Consider the following 21,018-nt stretch of genomic DNA (forward strand, 5'->3'; position numbering starts at 1 on the left):
CTCTCTGATTAAACACACCCCACACTCTCTCTGATTAAACACACCCCACACTCTCTCTGATTAAACACACCCCACACTCTCTCTGATTAAACACACCCCACGCTCTCTCTGATTAAACACACCCCACACTCTCTCTGATTAAACACACCCCACACTCTCTCTGATTAACACACCCCACACTCTCTCTGATTAAACACACCCCACACTCTCTCTCTCTGATTAAACACACCCCACACTCTCTCTGAATAAACACACCCCACACTCTCTCTGATTAAACACACCCCACATTCTCTCTCTGAATAAACACACCCCACACTCTCTCTGATTAAACACACCCCACACACTCTCTGAATAAACAAACCCCACATTCTCTCTCTGAATAAACACACCCCACACTCTCTCTGAATAAACACACCCCACTCTCTCTCTGATTAAACACACCCCACACTCTCTCTCTCTGATTAAACACACCACACACTCTCTCTGATTAAACACAGCCCTCACTCTCTCTGATTAAACACACCCCACACTCTCTCTGATTAAACACACACCACTCTCTCTGATTAAACACACCCCACACTCTCTCTTATTAAATACACCCCACACTCTCTCTGATTAAACACACCCCACACTCTCTGATTAAACACACCCCACACTCTCTCTGATTAAACACACCCCACTCTCTCTCTGATTAAACACACCCCACACTCTCTCTGTCTGATTAAACACACCCCACACTCTCTCTGATTAAACACAGCCCCCTCTCTCTCTGATTAAACACAGCCCCCACTCTCTCTGATTAAACACACTCTCTCTGATTAAACACGCCCCACACTCTCTCTGATTAAACACACCCCACACTCTCTCTCTAATTAAACACACCCCATACTCTCTGATTAAACACACCCCACACTCTCTCTAATTAAACACACCCCACACTCTCTCTAATTAAACACACCCCACACTCTCTCTGATTAAACACACCCCACACTCTCTCTGATTAATCACACCCCACACTCTCTCTGATTAAACACACCCCACACTCTCTCTGATTAAACACACCCCACTCTCTCTCTGATTAAACACACCCCACACTCTCTCTCTCTGATTAACACACCCCACACTCTCTCTGATTAAACACAGCCCTCACTCTCTCTGATTAAACACACCCCACACTCTCTCTGATTAAACACACACCACTCTCTCTGATTAAACACACCCCACACACTCTCTGAATAAACAAACCCCACATTCTCTCTCTGAATAAACACACCCCACACTCTCTCTCTCTGATTAAACACACCCCACACTCTCTCTCTCTGATTAAACACACCCCACACTCTCTCTGATTAAACACACCCCACACTCTCTCTGATTAAACACAGCCCACACTCTCTCTGAATAAACACACCCCACTCTCTCTCTGATTAAACACACCCCACACTCTCTCTCTCTGATTAAACACACCCCACACTCTCTCTGAATAAACACACCCCACACTCTCTCTGATTAAACACACCCCACACTCTCTCTGAATAAACACACCCCACACTCTCTCTCTCTGATTAAACACAGCCCACATTCTCTCTCTGAATAAACACACCCCACACTCTCTCTGATTAAACACACCCCACACTCTCTCTGAATAAACACACCCCACATTCTCTCTCTGAATAAACACACCCCACACTCTCTCTGATTAAACACACCCCACACTCTCTCTCTCTGATTAAACACAGCTCACATTCTCTCTCTGAATAAACACACCCCACACTCTCTCTGATTAAACACACCCCACACTCTCTCTGAATAAACACACCCCACATTCTCTCTCTGAATAAACACACCCCACACTCTCTCTGATTAAACACACCCCACACTCTCTCTCTCTCTGATTAAACACACCCCACATTCTCTCTCTGAATAAACACACCCCACACTCTCTCTGAATAAACACACCCCACATTCTCTCTCTGAATAACACACCCCACACTCTCTCTGATTAAACACATCCCACACTCTCTCTGATTAAACACATCCCACACTCTCTCTGATTAAACACACCCCACACTCTCTCTGATTAAACACACCCCACACTCTCTCTGATTAAACACAGCCCACACTCTCTCTGAATAAACACACCCCACTCTCTCTCTGATTAAACACACCCCACACTCTCTCTCTCTGGTTAAACACACCCCACACTCTCTCTGATTAAATACACCCCACACTCTCTCTGATTAAACAAACGCCACTCTCTCTGATTAAACACACCCCACACTCTCTCTCTCTGATTAAACACACCCCACACTCTCTCTGAATAAACACACCCCACACTCTCTCTGATTAAACACACCCCACACTCTCTCTCTCTGATTAACACACCCCACACTCTCTCTGAATAAACACACCCCACACTCTCTCTGATTAAACACACCCCACACTCTCTCTGAATAAACACACCCCACACTCTCTCTCTCTGATTAAACACAGCCCACATTCTCTCTCTGAATAAACACACCCCACACTCTCTCTGATTAAACACACCCCACACTCTCTCTGAATAAACACACCCCACATTCTCTCTCTGAATAAACACACCCCACACTCTCTCTGATTAAACACACCCCACACTCTCTCTCTGATTAAACACAGCTCACATTCTCTCTCTGAATAAACACACCCCACACTCTCTCTGATTAAACACACCCCACACTCTCTCTGAATAAACACACCCCACATTCTCTCTCTGAATAAACACACCCCACATTCTCTCTCTGATTAAACACACCCCACACTCTCTCTGATTAAACACACCCCACACTCTCTCTGATTAAACACACCCCACACTCTCTCTGATTAAACACACCCCACACTCTCTCTCTCTGATTAAACACACCCCACATTCTCTCTCTGAATAAACACACCCCACACTCTCTCTGAATAAACACACCCCACATTCTCTCTCTGAATAAACACACCCCACACTCTCTCTGATTAAACACACCCCACACTCTCTCTGATTAAACACATCCCACACTCTCTCTGATTAAACACACCCCACACTCTCTCTGATTAAACACACCCCACACTCTCTCTGATTAAACACAGCCCACACTCTCTCTGAATAAACACACCCCACTCTCTCTCTGATTAAACACACCCACACTCTCTCTCTCTGATTAAACACACCCCACACTCTCTCTGATTAAACACACCCCACACTCTCTCTGATTAAACACACCCCACACTCTCTCTCTAATTAAACACACCCCATACTCTCTCTGATTAAACACACCCCACACTCTCTCTGATTAAACACACCCCACACTCTCTCTCTAATGAAACACACCCCACACTCTCTCTGATTAAACACACCCCACACTCTCTCTGATTAAACACACCCCACACTCTCTCTGAATAAACACACCCCACTCTCTCTCTGATTAAACACACCCACACTCTCTCTCTCTGATTAAACACACCCCACACTCTCTCTGATTAAACACACCCCACACTCTCTCTGATTAAACACACCCCATACTCTCTCTCTAATTAAACACACCCCATACTCTCTCTGATTAAACACACCCCACACTCTCTCTGATTAAACACACCCCACACTCTCTCTCTAATGAAACACACCCCACACTCTCTCTGATTAAACACAGCCCCCTCTCTCTCTGATTAAACACAGCCCCCACTCTCTCTGATTAAACACACTCTCTCTGATTAAACACGCCCCACACTCTCTCTGATTAAACACACCCCACACTCTCTCTCTAATTAAACACACCCCATACTCTCTCTGATTAAACACACCCCACACTCTCTCTGATTAAACTCACCCCACACTCTCTCTCTAATGAAACACACCCCACACTCTCTGAATAAACAAACCCCACACTCTCTCTGATTAAACACACCCCACTCTCTCTCTGATTAAACACACCCCACACTCTCTCTGATTAAACACACCCCACACTCTCTCTGATTAAACACACCCCACACTCTCTCTGATTAAACACACCCCACACTCTCTCTCTCTGATTAAACACACCCCACATTCTCTCTCTGAATAAACACACCCCACACTCTCTCTGAATAAACACACCCCACATTCTCTCTCTGAATAAACACACCCCACACTCTCTCTGATTAAACACACCCCACACTCTCTCTGATTAAACACACCCCACACTCTCTCTGATTAAACACACCCCACACTCTCTCTGATTAAACACACCCCACACTCTCTCTGATTAAACACAGCCCACACTCTCTCTGAATAAACACACCCCACTCTCTCTCTGATTAAACACACCCACACTCTCTCTCTCTGATTAAACACACCCCACACTCTCTCTGATTAAACACACCCCACACTCTCTCTGATTAAACAAACACCACTCTCTCTGATTAAACACACCCCACACTCTCTCTTATTAAATACACCCCACACTCTCTCTGATTAAACACACCCCACACTCTCTCTGATTAAACACACCCCACACTCTCTCTGATTAAACACACCCCACTCTCTCTCTGATTAAACACACCCCACACACTCTCTGTCTGATTAAACACACCCCACACTCTCTCTGATTAAACACAGCCCCCTCTCTCTCTGATTAAACACAGCCCCCACTCTCTCTGATTAAACACACTCTCTCTGATTAAACACGCCCCACACTCTCTCTGATTAAACACACCCCATACTCTCTCTCTAATTAAACACACCCCATACTCTCTCTGATTAAACACACCCCACACTCTCTCTGATTAAACTCACCCCACACTCTCTCTCTAATGAAACACACCCCACACTCTCTCTGATTAAACACACCCCACACTCTCTGAATAAACAAACCCCACACTCTCTCTGATTAAACACACCCCACACTCTCTCTGATTAAACACACCCCACACTCTCTCTGATTAAACACACCCCACACTCTCTCTGATTAAACACACCCCACACTCTCTCTGATTAAACACACCCCACGCTCTCTCTGATTAAACACACCCCACACTCTCTCTGATTAAACACACCCCACACTCTCTCTGATTAAACACACCCCACACTCTCTCTGATTAAACACACCCCACGCTCTCTCTGCTTAAACACACCCCACACTCTCTCTGATTAAACACACCCCACACTCTCTCTGATTAAACACACCCCACGCTCTCTCTGATTAAACACACCCCACACTCTCTCTCTCTGATTAAACACACCCCACACTCTCTCTGAATAAACACACCCCACACTCTCTCTGATTAAACACACCCCACATTCTCTCTCTGAATAAACACACCCCACACTCTCTCTGATTAAACACACCCCACACACTCTCTGAATAAACAAACCCCACATTCTCTCTCTGAATAAACACACCCCACACTCTCTCTGAATAAACACACCCCACTCTCTCTCTGATTAAACACACCCCACACTCTCTCTCTCTGATTAAACACACCCCACACTCTCTCTGATTAAACACAGCCCTCACTCTCTCTGATTAAACACACCCCACACTCTCTCTGATTAAACACACACCACTCTCTCTGATTAAACACACCCCACACTCTCTCTTATTAAATACACCCCACACTCTCTCTGATTAAACACACCCCACACTCTCTGATTAAACACACCCCACACTCTCTCTGATTAAACACACCCCACTCTCTCTCTGATTAAACACACCCCACACTCTCTCTGTCTGATTAAACACACCCCACACTCTCTCTGATTAAACACAGCCCCCTCTCTCTCTGATTAAACACAGCCCCCACTCTCTCTGATTAAACACACTCTCTCTGATTAAACACGCCCCACACTCTCTCTGATTAAACACACCCCACACTCTCTCTCTAATTAAACACACCCCATACTCTCTGATTAAACACACCCCACACTCTCTCTAATTAAACACACCCCACACTCTCTCTAATTAAACACACCCCACACTCTCTCTGATTAAACGCACCCCACACTCTCTCTGATTAATCACACCCCACACTCTCTCTGATTAAACACACCCCACACTCTCTCTGATTAAACACACCCCACTCTCTCTCTGATTAAACACACCCCACACTCTCTCTCTCTGATTAAACACACCCCACACTCTCTCTGATTAAACACAGCCCTCACTCTCTCTGATTAAACACACCCCACACTCTCTCTGATTAAACACACACCACTCTCTCTGATTAAACACACCCCACACTCTCTCTTATTAAATACACCCCACACTCTCTCTGATTAAACACACCCCACACTCTCTCTGATTAAACACACCCCACTCTCTCTCTGATTAACACACCCCACACTCTCTCTGATTAAACACACCCCACACTCTCTCTGATTAAACACACCCCACTCTCTCTCTGATTAAACACACCCCACACTCTCTCTGATTAAACACAGCCCCTCTCTCTCTGATTAAACACAGCCCACACACTCTCTGATTAAACACACTCTCTCTGATTAAACACGCCTCACACTCTCTCTGATTAAACACACCCCATACTCTCTCTGATTAAACACACCTCACACTCTCTGATTAAACACACCCCACACTCTCTCTGATTAAACACACCCCACACTCTCTCTGATTAAACACACCCCACACTCTCTCTCTCTGATTAAACACACCCCACACTCTCTCTGATTAAACACACCCCACACTCTCTCTGATTAAACACAGCCCCACCCTCTCTGATTAAACACACCCTATACACTCTCTCTGATTAAACACAGCCCCCACACTCTCTCTCTCTGATTAAACACACCCCACACTCTCTGATTAAACACACCCCACACTCTCTGATTAAACACACCCCACACTCTCTCTCTCTGATTAAACACAGCCCCCACACTCTCTGATTAAACACACCCCACACTCTCTCTGATTAAACACACCCCACACTCTCTCTGATTAAACACACCCCACACACTCTCTCTCTGATTAAACACACCCCACGCACTCTCTCTGATTAAACACACCCTACACTCTCTCTGATTAAACACACCCCACACTCTCTCTCTGATTAAACACACCCCACACTGTCAAATGTGAGGTTATCCATTTTGGTAGGAATAACAGCAAACGGGATTATTATTTAAACAATAAAATATTAAAGCATGCCGCTGTGCAGAGACTTGGGTGTGCTAGTGCATGAGTCACAGAAAGTTGGTTTACAGGTGCAACAGATGATTAAGAAGGCGAATGGAATTTTGTCCTTCATTGCTAGAGGGATGGAGTTTAAGACTAGGGAGGTTATGCTGCAATTGTATAAGGTGTTAGTGAGGCCACACCTGGAGTATTGTGTTCAGTTTTGATCTCCTTACTTGAGAAAGGACGTACTGGCGCTGGAGGGTGTGCAGAGGAGATTCACTAGGTTAATCCCAGAGCTGAAGGGGTTGGATTATGAGGAGAGGTTGAGTAGACTGGGACTGTACTCGTTGGAATTTAGAAGGATGAGGGGGGATCTTATAGAAACATATAAAATTATGAAGGTAATAGATAGGATAGATGCGGGCAGGTTGTTTCCACTGGCGGGTGAAAGCAGAACTAGGGGGCGTAGCCACAAAATAAGGGGAAGTAGATTTAGGACTGAGTTTAGGAGGAACCTCTTCACCCAAAGGGTTGTGAATCTATGGAATTCCTTGCCCAGTGAAGCAGTTGAGGCTCCTTCATTACATGTTTTTAAGGCAAAGATAGATAGTTTTTTGAAGAATAAAGGGATTAAGGGTTATGGTGTTCAGGCCGGAAAGTGGAGCTGAGTCCACAAAAGATCAGCCATGATCTCATTGAATGGCGGAGCAGGCTCGAGGGGCCAGATGGCCGACTCCTGCTCCTAGTTCTTATGTTCTTATTTTCTCTCTCTGATTAAACACACCCCACACTCTCTCTGATTAAACACAACCCACACTCTCTCTGAATAAACACACCCCACGCTCTCTCTGATTAAACACACCCCACACTCTCTCTGATTAAACACACCCCACACACTCTCTGATTAAACACAACCCACACTCTCTCTGAATAAACACACCCCACTCTCTCTCTGATTAAACACACCCCACACTCTCTCTGATTAAACACACCCCTCACTCTCTCTGATTAAACACACCCCACACTCTCTCTGATTAAACACACCCCACACTCTCTCTGATTAAACACACCCCACACTCTCTCTCTCTGATTAAACACACCCCACATTCTCTCTCTGATTAAACACACCCCACACTCTCTCTGATTAAACACACACCCCACACTCTGATTAAACACACCCCACACTCTCTCTCTGATTAAACACACCCCACACTCTCTCTGATTAAACACACCCCACACTCTCTCTGATTAAACACACCCCACACTCTCTCTGATTAAACACACCCCACACTCTCTCTGATTAAACACACCCCACACTCTCTCTGATTAAACACACACCCCACACTCTGATTAAACACACCTCACACTCTCTCTGATTAAACACACCCCACACTATCTCTGATTAAACAGACCCCACTCTCTCTCTCTCTGATTAAACACAAGATTAGCCTGGATTGAGCGTCACTGAAGAGGATTAACTTGGATTTGGATACAGGAAGCAGTTTTACAACACCAGGTTAAAGTCCAACAGGTTTGTTTTGAACCACTAGCTTTCGGAGCACTGCTCCTTCCTCAGGTGAATGAAGAGGTGGGTTCCAGAAACACATTATATAGACAAAGTCAAAGATGCAAGACGATACTTTGAATGCAAATCTTTGCAGGTAATTAAATCTTTACAGGTCCAGACGGTGCAACTGGAGTGAGGGATAATCACAGGTTAATGAGGTGTGAATTGTCTCAAGCCAGGACAGTTTGAGATAATCTGGTGTTGTAAGACTCCTTACTGTGCCCACCCCAGTCCAACGCTGGCATCGCTATATCATGGATTAGGATCTGCTCAACAGGACAATGCAGAACACGCCCATCTCCACAAACCTGAGAACAAACCTACTCTGCATGGGAACAAATGATGGAACTATTGCAGCGTTATATACGGTGGAAGCCAGTGATGTACAACTCTGTTCCACCAATCAGGCCCTCCTGATCCTGACAAATGGGCATAAGGAACGGAAAACAAAGCGATTTGAAGAGCAAGCTGTACCAAGATTCTCGGAGCGTCGCAGTGGAGGAACTGAGTTGGGGGATTCCGACCAATCAAGTTTCCCTCGAGCAATTAAATATTTCCTGGCCTTGTACAGCATCATGGGAAAATCTTCCTGAGTAGCTGCAAACGTTTCAATCTTATTCTTCACTGATCCAAGTACCTGAGGGGTGAGGGGTCAAAGTTTGTGTCATGAAAATGGCTTCAAAGATTGGAATAGCAGTTTGTGCAAACAGCAAATGTAGGCGTACCAGTTTAGCACGGGAATCAGCTGCAAAATCTCACCACTGATCCCCAGTCTGACCTCCTTCAGCAGTGAGCGTGGGACTAAAATCAGCCCCACTGTAATAATAATAATCTTTTATTGTCACAGGTATGAAGTTAACCGTGAAAAGCCCGTACTCGCCACATTCCGGCGCCTGTTCGGGTAAGCTGGTACGGGAATTGAACCCGCGCTGCTGACCTTGTTCTGCATCATAAACCAGCACTCTAGCCCACTGAGCTAAACCAGCACTCCTGTACACGGGACATCAAAGAGGCAAAATATCAGCCAGGATTTAGACTCCTGATCACAATTATTTTATTTTTACATTCATGGGATGTGGCCATCGCTGGCTGGGCCGCCATTTAGTGCCCATCTCGGAGAGTCAACCACATTACTCACCAGCTCCCCACTCATACCGTACCCAACTTTGTGTCATCCTTGCCTCAGTGATTAGCACTCTCGCCTCATCATCAAGGATTGTAAACCTACGCCCAAGGCTGACATTCCAGTGAGGTACTGAGGGAGCGCCGCACTGTCACAGGGTCAGTACTGAGGGAGTGCCGCACTATCAGAGGGTCAGTACTGAGGGAGTGCCGCACTGTCAGAGGGTCAGTACTGAGGGAGTGCCGCACTGTCAGAGGGTCAGTACTGAGGGAGTGCCGCACTGTCAGAGGGTCAGTACTGAGGGAGTGCCGCACTGTCAGAGGGTCAGTACTGAGGGAGTGCCGCACTGCCAGAGGGTCAGTACTGAGGGAGTGCCGCACTGTCAGAGGGTCAGTACTGAGGGAGTGCCGCACTGTCAGAGGGTCAGTACTGAGGGAGTGCTGCACTGTCAGAGGGTCAGTACTGAGGGAGTGCCGCTCTGTCAGAGGGTCAGTACCGAGGGAGTGCTGCACTGTCAGAGGGTCAGTACTGAGGGAGTGCTGCACTGTCAGAGGGTCAGTACTGAGGGAGTGCCGCACTGTCAGAGGGTCAGTACTGAGGGAGTGCCGCACTGACCAAGTCAGTTAGGATTATATTCTTTGGAGTTTATTAGAGTGAGAGGGGATCTCGTCGAAAATTATATAATAATAATAATAAACTTTGTTGTCACAAGTAGGCTGACATTAACACTGCAATGAAGTTACTGTGAAAAGCCCCCAGTCGCTACATTCCTGCGCCTGTTCAGGTACACAGACTGAGAATTCAGAATGTCCAATTCACCAAAGCTGCACGTCTTTGGACTGTGGGTGGAAACCGGAGCACCCGGAGGAAACCCACGCAGACACTGGGAGAACGGGCAGACTCCGCACACACAGTGACCCAGCGGGGAATCGAACCTGGGACCCTGGAGCTGTGTAGCAACAGTGCTAACCACTGTGCTACCGTGCTGTCCATATAAGGGGTAAACCTTTTCGGACTGAGGTGAGGAGAAATTTCTCCACCCAGAAGGTGGTGAATCTGTGGAATTCGCTCCCACAGAAAGTAGTTGAGGCCAAAATATTGTGTAATTTCAAGATGAAATTAGATATAGAGCTTGGAGCTAAAGGGATATGGGGGAAGGTGGGATCAGGGTATTGAACCTGATGGTCAGCCATGATTATAATGAATGGCGGAGCAGGCTCGAAGGGCCGAATGGCCTCCTGCTGCTTCTATTTTCTATGTGAGATTCTATATCTGTGTTTGGAGAGCCTTGCGCTGTCTTTTGATGAGTTGCTTTACTGACGCATCATTTTTTTTTTACAGAAACCAGTCTCATCGCTCAACAAGGAAAGCTGTGTATTGCGGCTGTCTTAGCCATCGTTCTGTGACATGTGCTTCATTGGTTGCAAACTTCACCCTTTATTTCAACGTTGAGAATCTCTAACTGCTGTTGAAAATGTTATTGTTTCTCAGATCTCGCTGGTAACTGATTGCCTGCAAACCTTTTCTGAACGTGATTGAGACATTGAGTGAGAGGTTGTATAAAAATGATTCACCTCACTCTGCTGACCGTGCTTTCCTGATTCAGTACAGCGGCATTTGTTGTCATTTTGGCAAACTGTCTTTCATATTATGTGGGTCATCCTCTGACCTTTCACCCTGTGGAACCTGGAATCGAATCCAACCTATGAAGTGGCTCATGATGTCATTTTACCACAGGATTCAATCTCTCCTGAAAACTGCATTTTAAATCTCCAGCATGAAACTGAACCTTTGACAATTCCACCACTTTCTTGCACAGCACCCAACTGGATGTTTGATTGTAAAGATGTGGAACTCAATGCAGTGCATTACAATACACAGCCCGAGACCACAGGCTGCCCTGTTCACATTGCCTGCTTTTGGCGTGCTCCCTTGATCTGGTTTACATGAGCCAAGTCTCAGGGGGCTGGCTGGAAGGTAGGATGAGCCATTGTATCTTTCCCTTCCAATTCTCTCAGGTTTATGAATGAGGTTTGATCTTCACTGCTCTGTCCATTGTGTAAGGAATAGTCACTCTGGTATAATCAGTGATCGCAGCACACACACAGAATTAGAGCGAGGCAAGGGAGTGGGTTGGCTGAAATCACAACTGACTGGAGTGTTTCAGAGCTGTGATTGTTCTGCATTATCCTTGGATGCAGCAAGAATAAATTATACTATAAATTAGACTGAGCTGGATCAGTTCAGAGAGCCAGTGTGCAGGGAAATCACTGGGGTCAGTTCCTGAGGTGAAAAGACCGAGATAATAAAACAGAGACACTGTCCATCCAGCCCACTGTTCTCTGCCAGATTTAATATCCCACACTCCCCCCACCCCCTCGCTATCTCCCCCAACACCCCCTTCTATTCTTTTCTTCCTCGTGTTTAAAAGCGTCCCTTTAATTAAAACCACACTATTCACTTCAAATTCTCTGTTAAAGTGACTTTCCCATTCTCCCAACTCTCCAGGTAAGGACGTTTCCTCTGTATTCCACATTGATTAGCGTGTTTTACTGATGATCGCTGACTACTGGAAACATCTCTACATCTACATATTCACAATTTAAATTACACATAAAACTAGCATCTATTCCTCGGATCCAATGCACTCAGGTGTGTTAACTGGAGGTTTGTTGGCTCTTTATGAATCAATGTTCAGTGCAGTAGGGTCGTACCTGGATGAGAGACTTGACACTGGGTTGGAAAACCATATTGGTGTTGAGTAGAAAAGAGCGGAGAAGGGGCTGTGGGTAACAAGCTAGCTGCGCAATAATTCCAGTTAGTAAGAAATTGACGTAGAGCGAGTTCTGTAACATATTTTCCAGCTTGGCAAACAGAACAGCGATAAACGAACCTGGATGGGGAGAGACAAAGGATTATCAACATCCGAGAGAGCACAGACTGACTCACTACAGACAGACAGACAAACAGAGGGGTCTTCAACATCCGAGAGAGCACAGACTAACTCACCACAGACTGACAGACAAACAGAGGGGTCTTCAACATCCGAGAGAGCACAGACTGACTCACTACAGACTGACAGACAAACAGAGGGGTCTTCAACATCCGAGAGAGCACAGACTAACTCACCACAGACAGACAGACAAACAGAGGGGTCTTCAACATCCGAGAGAGCACAGACTGACTCACCACAGACTAAGAAGTCTGACAACACCAGGTTAAAGTCCAACAGGTTTGTTTCAAACACTAGCTTTCGGAGCACCGCTCCTTCCTCAGGTGCACCTGTTTGAAAGCTAGTTGGCGGAATTCTCCGCTCCCCACGTGGCGTGGGAGAATCGTGGGAAGGCCTCCCGACATTTTTTATGCCCCCCATGGCGCCCCCAGCGATTGTCCAACCCCCCCCCCCCCCCCCCCCCCCCGGGGCTCGGAAAAATCGGCACTCGCGATTTCACGGCGAACGGCGATTCTCTGAGCCCGATAGGCCGAGCGGCCGGCCCTTCACGCCCGTTTCACCACGGCAGCAACCACACCTGGTCACTGCATTCGTGAAACGGGCGCCAGATGCCCGTTTGGGGCGTCTAGGGGCCCGATTGGGACGGGAGCATCGCGACTGTGCTCGGGAGGGGACAGGCCCACGATCGGTGTCCACCGATCGTCAGCCCTGCGTCCAAAACGGACGCACTCTTTCCCCTCCGCCGCCCGGCAAAAGCAAGCCCACCACGTCTTGCCAGGCGGCGGTGGAGAAAGACGGCACCGCGCATGCGCGGGTTTGTGCCGTCTGCGCACTGATGTCATCCGCGAATGCACGGGTTGGAACTGGCAACCCGCGCATGCGCGGATGACATCAGAAAAGCGCCGTTTCCGCGTCATTTCCGGCGTGACGGGGACCCGCTCCTAGCCCCCCGGGTGGGGGTGAATTAGGTGCGGGGATCGGGCCCCGGGGCCGTCGTGAACCTCGGCCGATTTCACAACGGCCATCCCGATTTTTATCGGGAGCGGAGAATACCGCCCAGTGTTTGAAACAAACATGTTGGACTTTAACCTGGTGTCAGACTTCTTACTGTGCTCACCCCAGCCCAACGCCGGCATCTCCACATCATGGTCACCACAGACTGACAGACAAACAGAAGGGTCTTCAACATCCGAGAGAGCGGACATAGACTAACTCACTGCAGACACAAACAGAATCACAAAAAGGGTCCGGGGAAGTCAGGAAGAGAGGTCGGCAGAGAGAGAGAGAAAGAGAGAGAGATGGATACAGTACAGGAACAGTCAATGCAATCAACCGGAGATCTAATTGCCCAGAAATGACAGCCTGCAATAAGGAATTCTTGGGGGGGATGTTGAGGGGGAGGGTGTTGTAGAGAGCCATGTGAGAAATACATACAACATGGAATAACAGAAATTAAAAGAGACATACAGAGATAGAAGAGGGAGTCAACAGAAAATGAGAATGTGAGATGAGTGTATGAGGCCTCTTAACTAACCGAGTCACACAAGGTCAGGACTTAGAGAGAGAGGGAAAAGGTAGGAAGGATGCTAGAAGGAGTGAAAGAAAGTGAGAGAATGAGTGAGAGGGTCAGAGGTGGATTGGCAGCAGTGCATGGACTGGACTAAGTAACCAATCCGGTGTTTTTATTTGTTCTGGTGAAACAAGGGAATCTTTCTCATAAAAGTGTGTTCAGCCACACGGACCTGGGTTTGACAGTGTAACACCTTCATCAACACCTGATTGGTGTAGGTCTATGATGAGATGTCACCTTAACGCAAGTTTCTAGAATTCACCCAGTCGTTTGCATCATTACTGCACTCGTCACCTCCTCGGTCAGCGCAAACTCTGCACAGTTCAACACTGGATCCCTCAAACCTGTACTGCCACTAAGTTAGATCATTGGCTGGTTTGCATCTGAACTCCATTGTTGCCCCAAATCTCTCAATAGCTTTAGCCAATAAAAATCTATTGATACAAAAGCAAAATACTATGAATGCTGCCAGACTGACATAAAAACAGAGAACATCGAAACTCCCAGCAGGCCGGAGATGGAGCGTCTGGAGAAGTTGGTATTGTTGGCCTTAGAGCTGAGATGGTTAAGGCCCAGGCAGCCTTTCCCAGGCACATTGCACCAAATACTGGGCAGTCCCTAGAATCTTACAGCACAGGAGGAGGCCATCCTGCCCATCAAGTGTCTGCTAGCTCTTTCAACTAAAAACAGATAAAGCACTTGAGGAATAATGAAAATGAAATGAAATGAAAATGGCTTATTGTCACGAGTCGGCTTCAAATGAAGTTACTGTGAAAAGCCCCTAGTCACCACATTCCGGCACCTGTCCAGGGAGGCTGGGACGGGAATTGAACCTGCGCTGCTGACCTGCCTTGGTCTGCTTTCAAAGCCAGCTATTTAGCCCAGTGTGCTAAACCAGCCAAGGAAAGTGGAAAAGAGCTCAAGCAGGGAGTTAGGGCAAAAAGGGGTCACGAAATGTCCTTGGCTGGCAGGATTAAGGAGAATCCCAAAGCATTTTATACGTATATTAGGAACAAGAGGGTAGCTAGAGAAAGAGTTGGCCCACTCAAGGACAAAGGAGGGAAATTATGTATAGAACCAGAGAAAGTAGGTGAGGTGCTTAATGAGTATTCACAAAGGAGAGGGACGCGTTGATTGGTGGGTGCAAGGATAATCCGGGTAATTATAGGCTTGACGTCAGTGACAGTAAAATTGTTAGAAAAGATTCTCAGAGATAGGATCTGTGCACATTTGGAGGTGAATGGTCTTATTAGCGACAGACAGCATGGTTTGGTACGAGCGAGGTCATGTCTCACTAATTTGATTGAATTTTTTGAGGAGGTGATAAATGATTGACGAGGGAAGGTCTGTCGATGGTGTCTACATGGACTTTAGTAAAGTATTCGATAAGGTCCCTCATGGCAGGCTGCTGCAAAAGATTAGATCACATGGGGTCAGGGGTGAACTGGCTGGATGGATCCAGAATTGGGTTGGCCATAGAGACAGAGGGTAGCAGTGGAAGGGTGTTTTTCCGAATGGAGGTCTGTAACTAGTTCCGCAGGGATCAGTTCTGGGACCTCTGCTCTTTGTAATTTATATAAATGACTTGGAGGAAAACGTAGAGGGTCTGATTAGCAAGTTTGCGGATGATACTAAGATTGCAGGAGTTGCGGATAGTGATGAAGATTGTCAGAATACAACAGAGTAAGAAGTCTTCCAACACCAGGTTAAAGTCCAACAGGTTTGTATCGAATCACTAGCTTTCGGAGCGCAGCTCCTTCCTCAGGTGAATGAAGAGGTAGGTTCCATAAACAAGGAGAGATTGAATAAACTGGGATTGTTCTCCCGAGAGAGACGGAGGCTGAGGGGCGACCTGATAGAAGTCTATAGAATTATTAGGGGTATAGATAGGGTGAACAGTGGAGGCTTTTTCCCAGGGCGGAAATGACAATTACAAGGTGGGGGGGGGGGGGGGGGGGGGGGGGGGGGGGGGGGGGGGGAGATAGGCGGGGGGGGGGGATAGGCGGGGGAGATGGGCGGGAGATGTTTTTACACAGAGGGTGGTGGTGGCCTGGAATGCGCTGCCAAGTGAGGTGGTTGAGCCATATACGTTAGTGACCTTTCAGACTTATCTGGATAGGCACATGAACAGACGGGGTATAGAAGGATGCAGGCGGTTGGTCTAGATAGGATACGTGATCGCTACAGGCTGGGAGGGCCGAAGGGCCTGTTCCTGTGCTGTATTGTTCTTTGTTCTTGACAGAGTGATTATTTAAACACCACTTTGCCTGATCTTTTCCCAAATCCCTCCTTCCACTCGAGGCCATTCCTCCCGATCTGCTGTATGAAAACGCCTCCATTAAATCTCCCCTTTGCCTTCTCTGCTGTAAGGAAAACATTCCCAACTTCTCCAGTCTCTCCACATTCACTGTGTCCCTCAGTTAAACAAAAATCTCTTCTGTATCCTCCCTAAGGCATCATCGACCATAAGACCATCAGAAATAGGAACAGGAGGAGGCCATTCAGCCCTTCAAGCCTGCTCTGACATTTATTAAGATCCTGGCTGATCTAACGCTCACCAACTCCACTTTCCTGCCTTCTCTGTGTAACCCTTAATTCCCGCACGGATCTAAACCCATCGATCTCAACCTTGAAAATGCTCAAGGACTCAGCCTCGAAGCTTCGAGGGTAAAGAATTCCGAAGATTCACCACTGAGAGGGGAAATTCTTTCTCAAAACCAACTTGAATGAACACCCCTTTATTCTGCGACTCTGCCCTGTGGTCCGACCTCTCCCATGAGTGGAAACGTCCTCCCAACATTTACCCTGTCCAACCCCCCAGAGAATCCTGGATGTTTCAATCCTATCACCGCTCATTCTTCTGAACTCCACATAGTCCAGACCCAACCCGTTCAATCTTTTCTCATACGGCAGTACCTCCGTGCCTGGGATCATCCCAGTAAACCTCCTCTGTACTGCCTCCAATGATAATACATCTGTCCTTAAAACGGGAACTAGAGCTGTACACGGTGCTCTAAATGTGGCCTCACTAGTACCTTGTACAGTTGCAACAAAACCTTTTACACTCCAGCCCCCTTGAAATGAAAGCCATCTTTCCATTGTCCCTCCCTGTTACTTTCTGCTCCTTTGTGCTAGCTTTCTGGGTTTCATGAACAATGTCCCCCAAGTCCATTTGTGTTGCAGCTTTCTGCAATCTCTCTCCATCTAAATAATAATCCTCCTTCTCATTCTTTCTTCCAAAATGAACAATCTCACATTTTCCCACACTGAGTTCCGTTTGCCAATTTTCTGCCCACTCACTTAACCTGACAATATCTCTCTGTAAACGATGTAAATCCTCCTCAACACCTGCCTTCCCTCCCGATTTTGTATAAACTACAAATTTGGCCATGCTGCCTCTCTTCCTTCCTCCAAATCATTCATACATATTGTGAAGAGCTGCGATCCCAACACTGATCCCTGTGGCTCTTCATTGGTTACTGCCCTCCAGCCTCAGAAAGACCCCTAATCGCTGCTTCCTGTTAGTTAGCCTCATCACCCTTCCTGCCGAGTGGTTCCCAGAATTGTCGAGCTGGTGCTGAGCCAGTGATTTGCAAAGTTGCAACAATAACTTGCTCTCTCGTGAGCTTGTCCATGGCACTCCTACCTGTGAAAGGCTGGCTCTGTGATTGTCCGACTCGCTCAGGGCTGACCATTGTCTGACCCATGGATCTCACTGAAACCTGGCTCACAGAGGCCGCCGACCAATTGTTATTGTGATGCAAGCAGGAACTCTCATTCTCCTCATCTTCCTGCTCTTCCGCCTCAGACTGTAGATCCCCCCGGCCTCTCATCCTCTCCTCCATGTGGCATCGGCCTTCCATCCGAGCCTCCATCTCCTGCAGCTCCTCTGTGAACTTCTCCACATTGAGCCCCTTCCCATTGGCCTCCGTTGGTGCCTGGTCGAGCAGCTCATCAATCAGACGGTCAATGGACTCAGAACCTGATGGGGGTTGATGACTAACAGATGCCTCCTCAGGATTAATCTCAGGCACTGTTCCATCACCCAGTGTCAGTTCTGCTGTAGCTGACCTCCGGAGGCAGCAAGCTTCCTTTCCCAAACTTTCCTGAGCATCTCCTGCTGCCGACATTCCTTCCCCGTTCTCGGTCACTGGCTCCTCCATCCTTGGGCGGTTTCCCTCAGGCATGTCCCTTCGAACTTTCTTGACCACCAGACAGTTCTCATGGCGTCCCGAGGCTCCGGGCAGCTTCCCAACCCTGTTCTTGGTTCGAGAGCCGTTTACCAAGGAGTTGCCACAGACTCCTGCTGCCCAGGGCTGACTGGCACCTCGCTCGCTGTGGTCGATGGAGGAGGTGGACAGGTGGAGCTCTGCCTTTGTTGGCCCTGCCTCTGTCTGCAGACAGCGTTTCTTGCTCTGGGGAGTGTTGGTGATGTCACATTTGTTGTAGTCCACATCCCAGTCACCGTTTTCCAGCCCATCGTTCTTGGCAGCGGTGTCTAGTTTGAGCTGGGCTTGATTTTGGACATGGAATCTCTCCCTGTGCTGCTCTTGACCGAAATGGTCCATGTGTGGGTTGATGGCATTGGCGTCAAACGGAATGGGCGGGACGTTACAAGGATCGGGCTCCTGCCCATCATAAGGCGCTGACCACCTTCCACAGGCCCTGACACAGCGGTCAATGTGCCGTCGAGCGTCCCGTAGGTACTCCAGGTAGTTCGAGTCCAGCTCAGACACCTCCTCCCACCTGCTGTGGGCAGGGCTGCAGACGGGTGAATCTGGCCCCACCCCTCCTGGCGATCGGGGTGAGTTTACTGCGTCGGCGGCCGTGCTCTGCTGCCTCATAAATAGGGCAATGCGAGCGGGAGTCGAGGGCTTGGGCACTGCAGCAGTCACAGATGAGGTGTCGATACTCGGACTCCCGTGAGCTGCAGATACACAAAAGGATAATGAGCATCAAAAGGTCAATCAAGCCGCAGCCCTCAGCTTTCTGAGTCTGTCTCACATCTGGCAATAGCAGGAGAGTTTGACAAGAAATATAGACAAAAAAGGCTAACTCACATTTCTACACCACGCTGCACAACCCATGGGTCTACAGGGAAACTTTACTGACATGTTTTTGTTAAATCCTACCTTGGAGATCTGGATGTCACTTGGAATGTAAACCCCATCTACTGACCCCGTCTACTGACCCCGTCTACTGACCCCGTCTACTGACCCCATCTACTGACCCCCGTCTACTGACCCCCGTCTACTGACCCCGTCTACTGACCCCGTCTACTGACCCCATCTACTGACCCCCATCTACTGACCCCCATCTACTGACCCCATCTACTGACCCCATCTACTGACCCCATCTACTGACCCCCATCTACTGACCCCCATCTACTGACCCCATCTACTGACCCCATCTACTGACCCCCATCTACTGACCCCATCTACTGACCCCCATCTACTGACCCCCGTCTACTGACCCCCATCTACTGACCCCATCTACTGACCCCCGTCTACTGACCCCCGTCTACTGACCCCCATCTACTGACCCCCATCTACTGACCCCATCTACTGACCCCATCTACTGACCCCCATCTACTGACCCCATCTACTGACCCCCATCTACTGACCCCCATCTACTGACCCCCATCTACTGACCCCATCTACTGACCCATCTACTGACCCCATCTACTGACCCCCATCTACTGACCCCCGTCTACTGACCCCCGTCTACTGACCCCATCTACTGACCCCCATCTACTGACCCCATCTACTGACCCCCGTCTACTGACCCCATCTACTGACCCCATCTACTGACCCCCATCTACTGACCCCCATCTACTGACCCCCATCTACTGACCCCCATCTACTGACCCCCATCTACTGACCCATCTACTGACCCCATCTACTGACCCCCATCTACTGACCCCATCTACTGACCCCATCTACTGACCCCATCTACTGACCCCATCTACTGACCCCATCTACTGACCCCGTCTACTGACCCCATCTACTGACCCTCATCTACTGACCCCATCTACTGACCCCATCTACTGACCCCGTCTACTGACCTCCATCTACTGACCCCATCTACTGACCCCATCTACTGACCCCATCTACTGACCCCCGTCTACTGACCCCCATCTACTGACCCCATCTACTGACCCCGTCTACTGACCCCCGTCTACTGACCCCATCTACTGACCCCATCTACTGACCCCATCTACTGACCCCCGTCTACTGACCCCCGTCTACTGACCCCCATCTACTGACCCCCATCTACTGACCCCATCTACTGACCCCGTCTACTGACCCCGTCTACTGACCCCCATCTACTGACCCCGTCTACTGACCCCATCTACTGACCCCCATCTACTGACCCCATCTACTGACCCCCGTCTACTGACCCCCATCTACTGACCCCGTCTACTGACCCCATCTACTGACCCCATCTACTGACCCCATCTACTGACCCCATCTACTGACCCCATCTACTGACCCCATCTACTGACCCCATCTACTGACCCCCATCTACTGACCCCATCTACTGACCCCATCTACTGACCCCCATCTACTGACCCCATCTACTGACCCCGTCTACTGACCCCCGTCTACTGACCCCATCTACTGACACCCCAGTCTACTGACCCCCATGTCTACTGACCCCCCTTCTACTGACGCCCAG

General features: G+C 48.3%; 1 protein-coding gene across 1 annotated transcript in view; it reads right to left on the reverse strand.

The window, feature by feature from the left end:
- Positions 1–20,423, reverse strand: part of LOC119977771 (FTS and Hook-interacting protein-like) — a 31,487-nt gene extending 11,064 nt beyond the window's left edge. Inside the window, exons 1-4 of the mRNA XM_038818979.1 lie at positions 20,405–20,423; positions 17,987–19,267; positions 12,532–12,710; positions 9,169–9,331 (exon numbers count right to left, since the gene is read on the reverse strand). Coding sequence (XP_038674907.1) covers positions 9,169–9,331; positions 12,532–12,710; positions 17,987–19,267; positions 20,405–20,423 — 1,642 coding nt within the window. The remainder of the gene's footprint in view (positions 1–9,168; positions 9,332–12,531; positions 12,711–17,986; positions 19,268–20,404) is intronic.
- Between the last annotated feature and the right edge of the window lie 595 nt (positions 20,424–21,018).

This window comes from Scyliorhinus canicula, chromosome 14, assembly GCF_902713615.1.
Source record: "Scyliorhinus canicula chromosome 14, sScyCan1.1, whole genome shotgun sequence".
NCBI classification, from domain to species: Eukaryota; Metazoa; Chordata; class Chondrichthyes; order Carcharhiniformes; family Scyliorhinidae; genus Scyliorhinus; species Scyliorhinus canicula.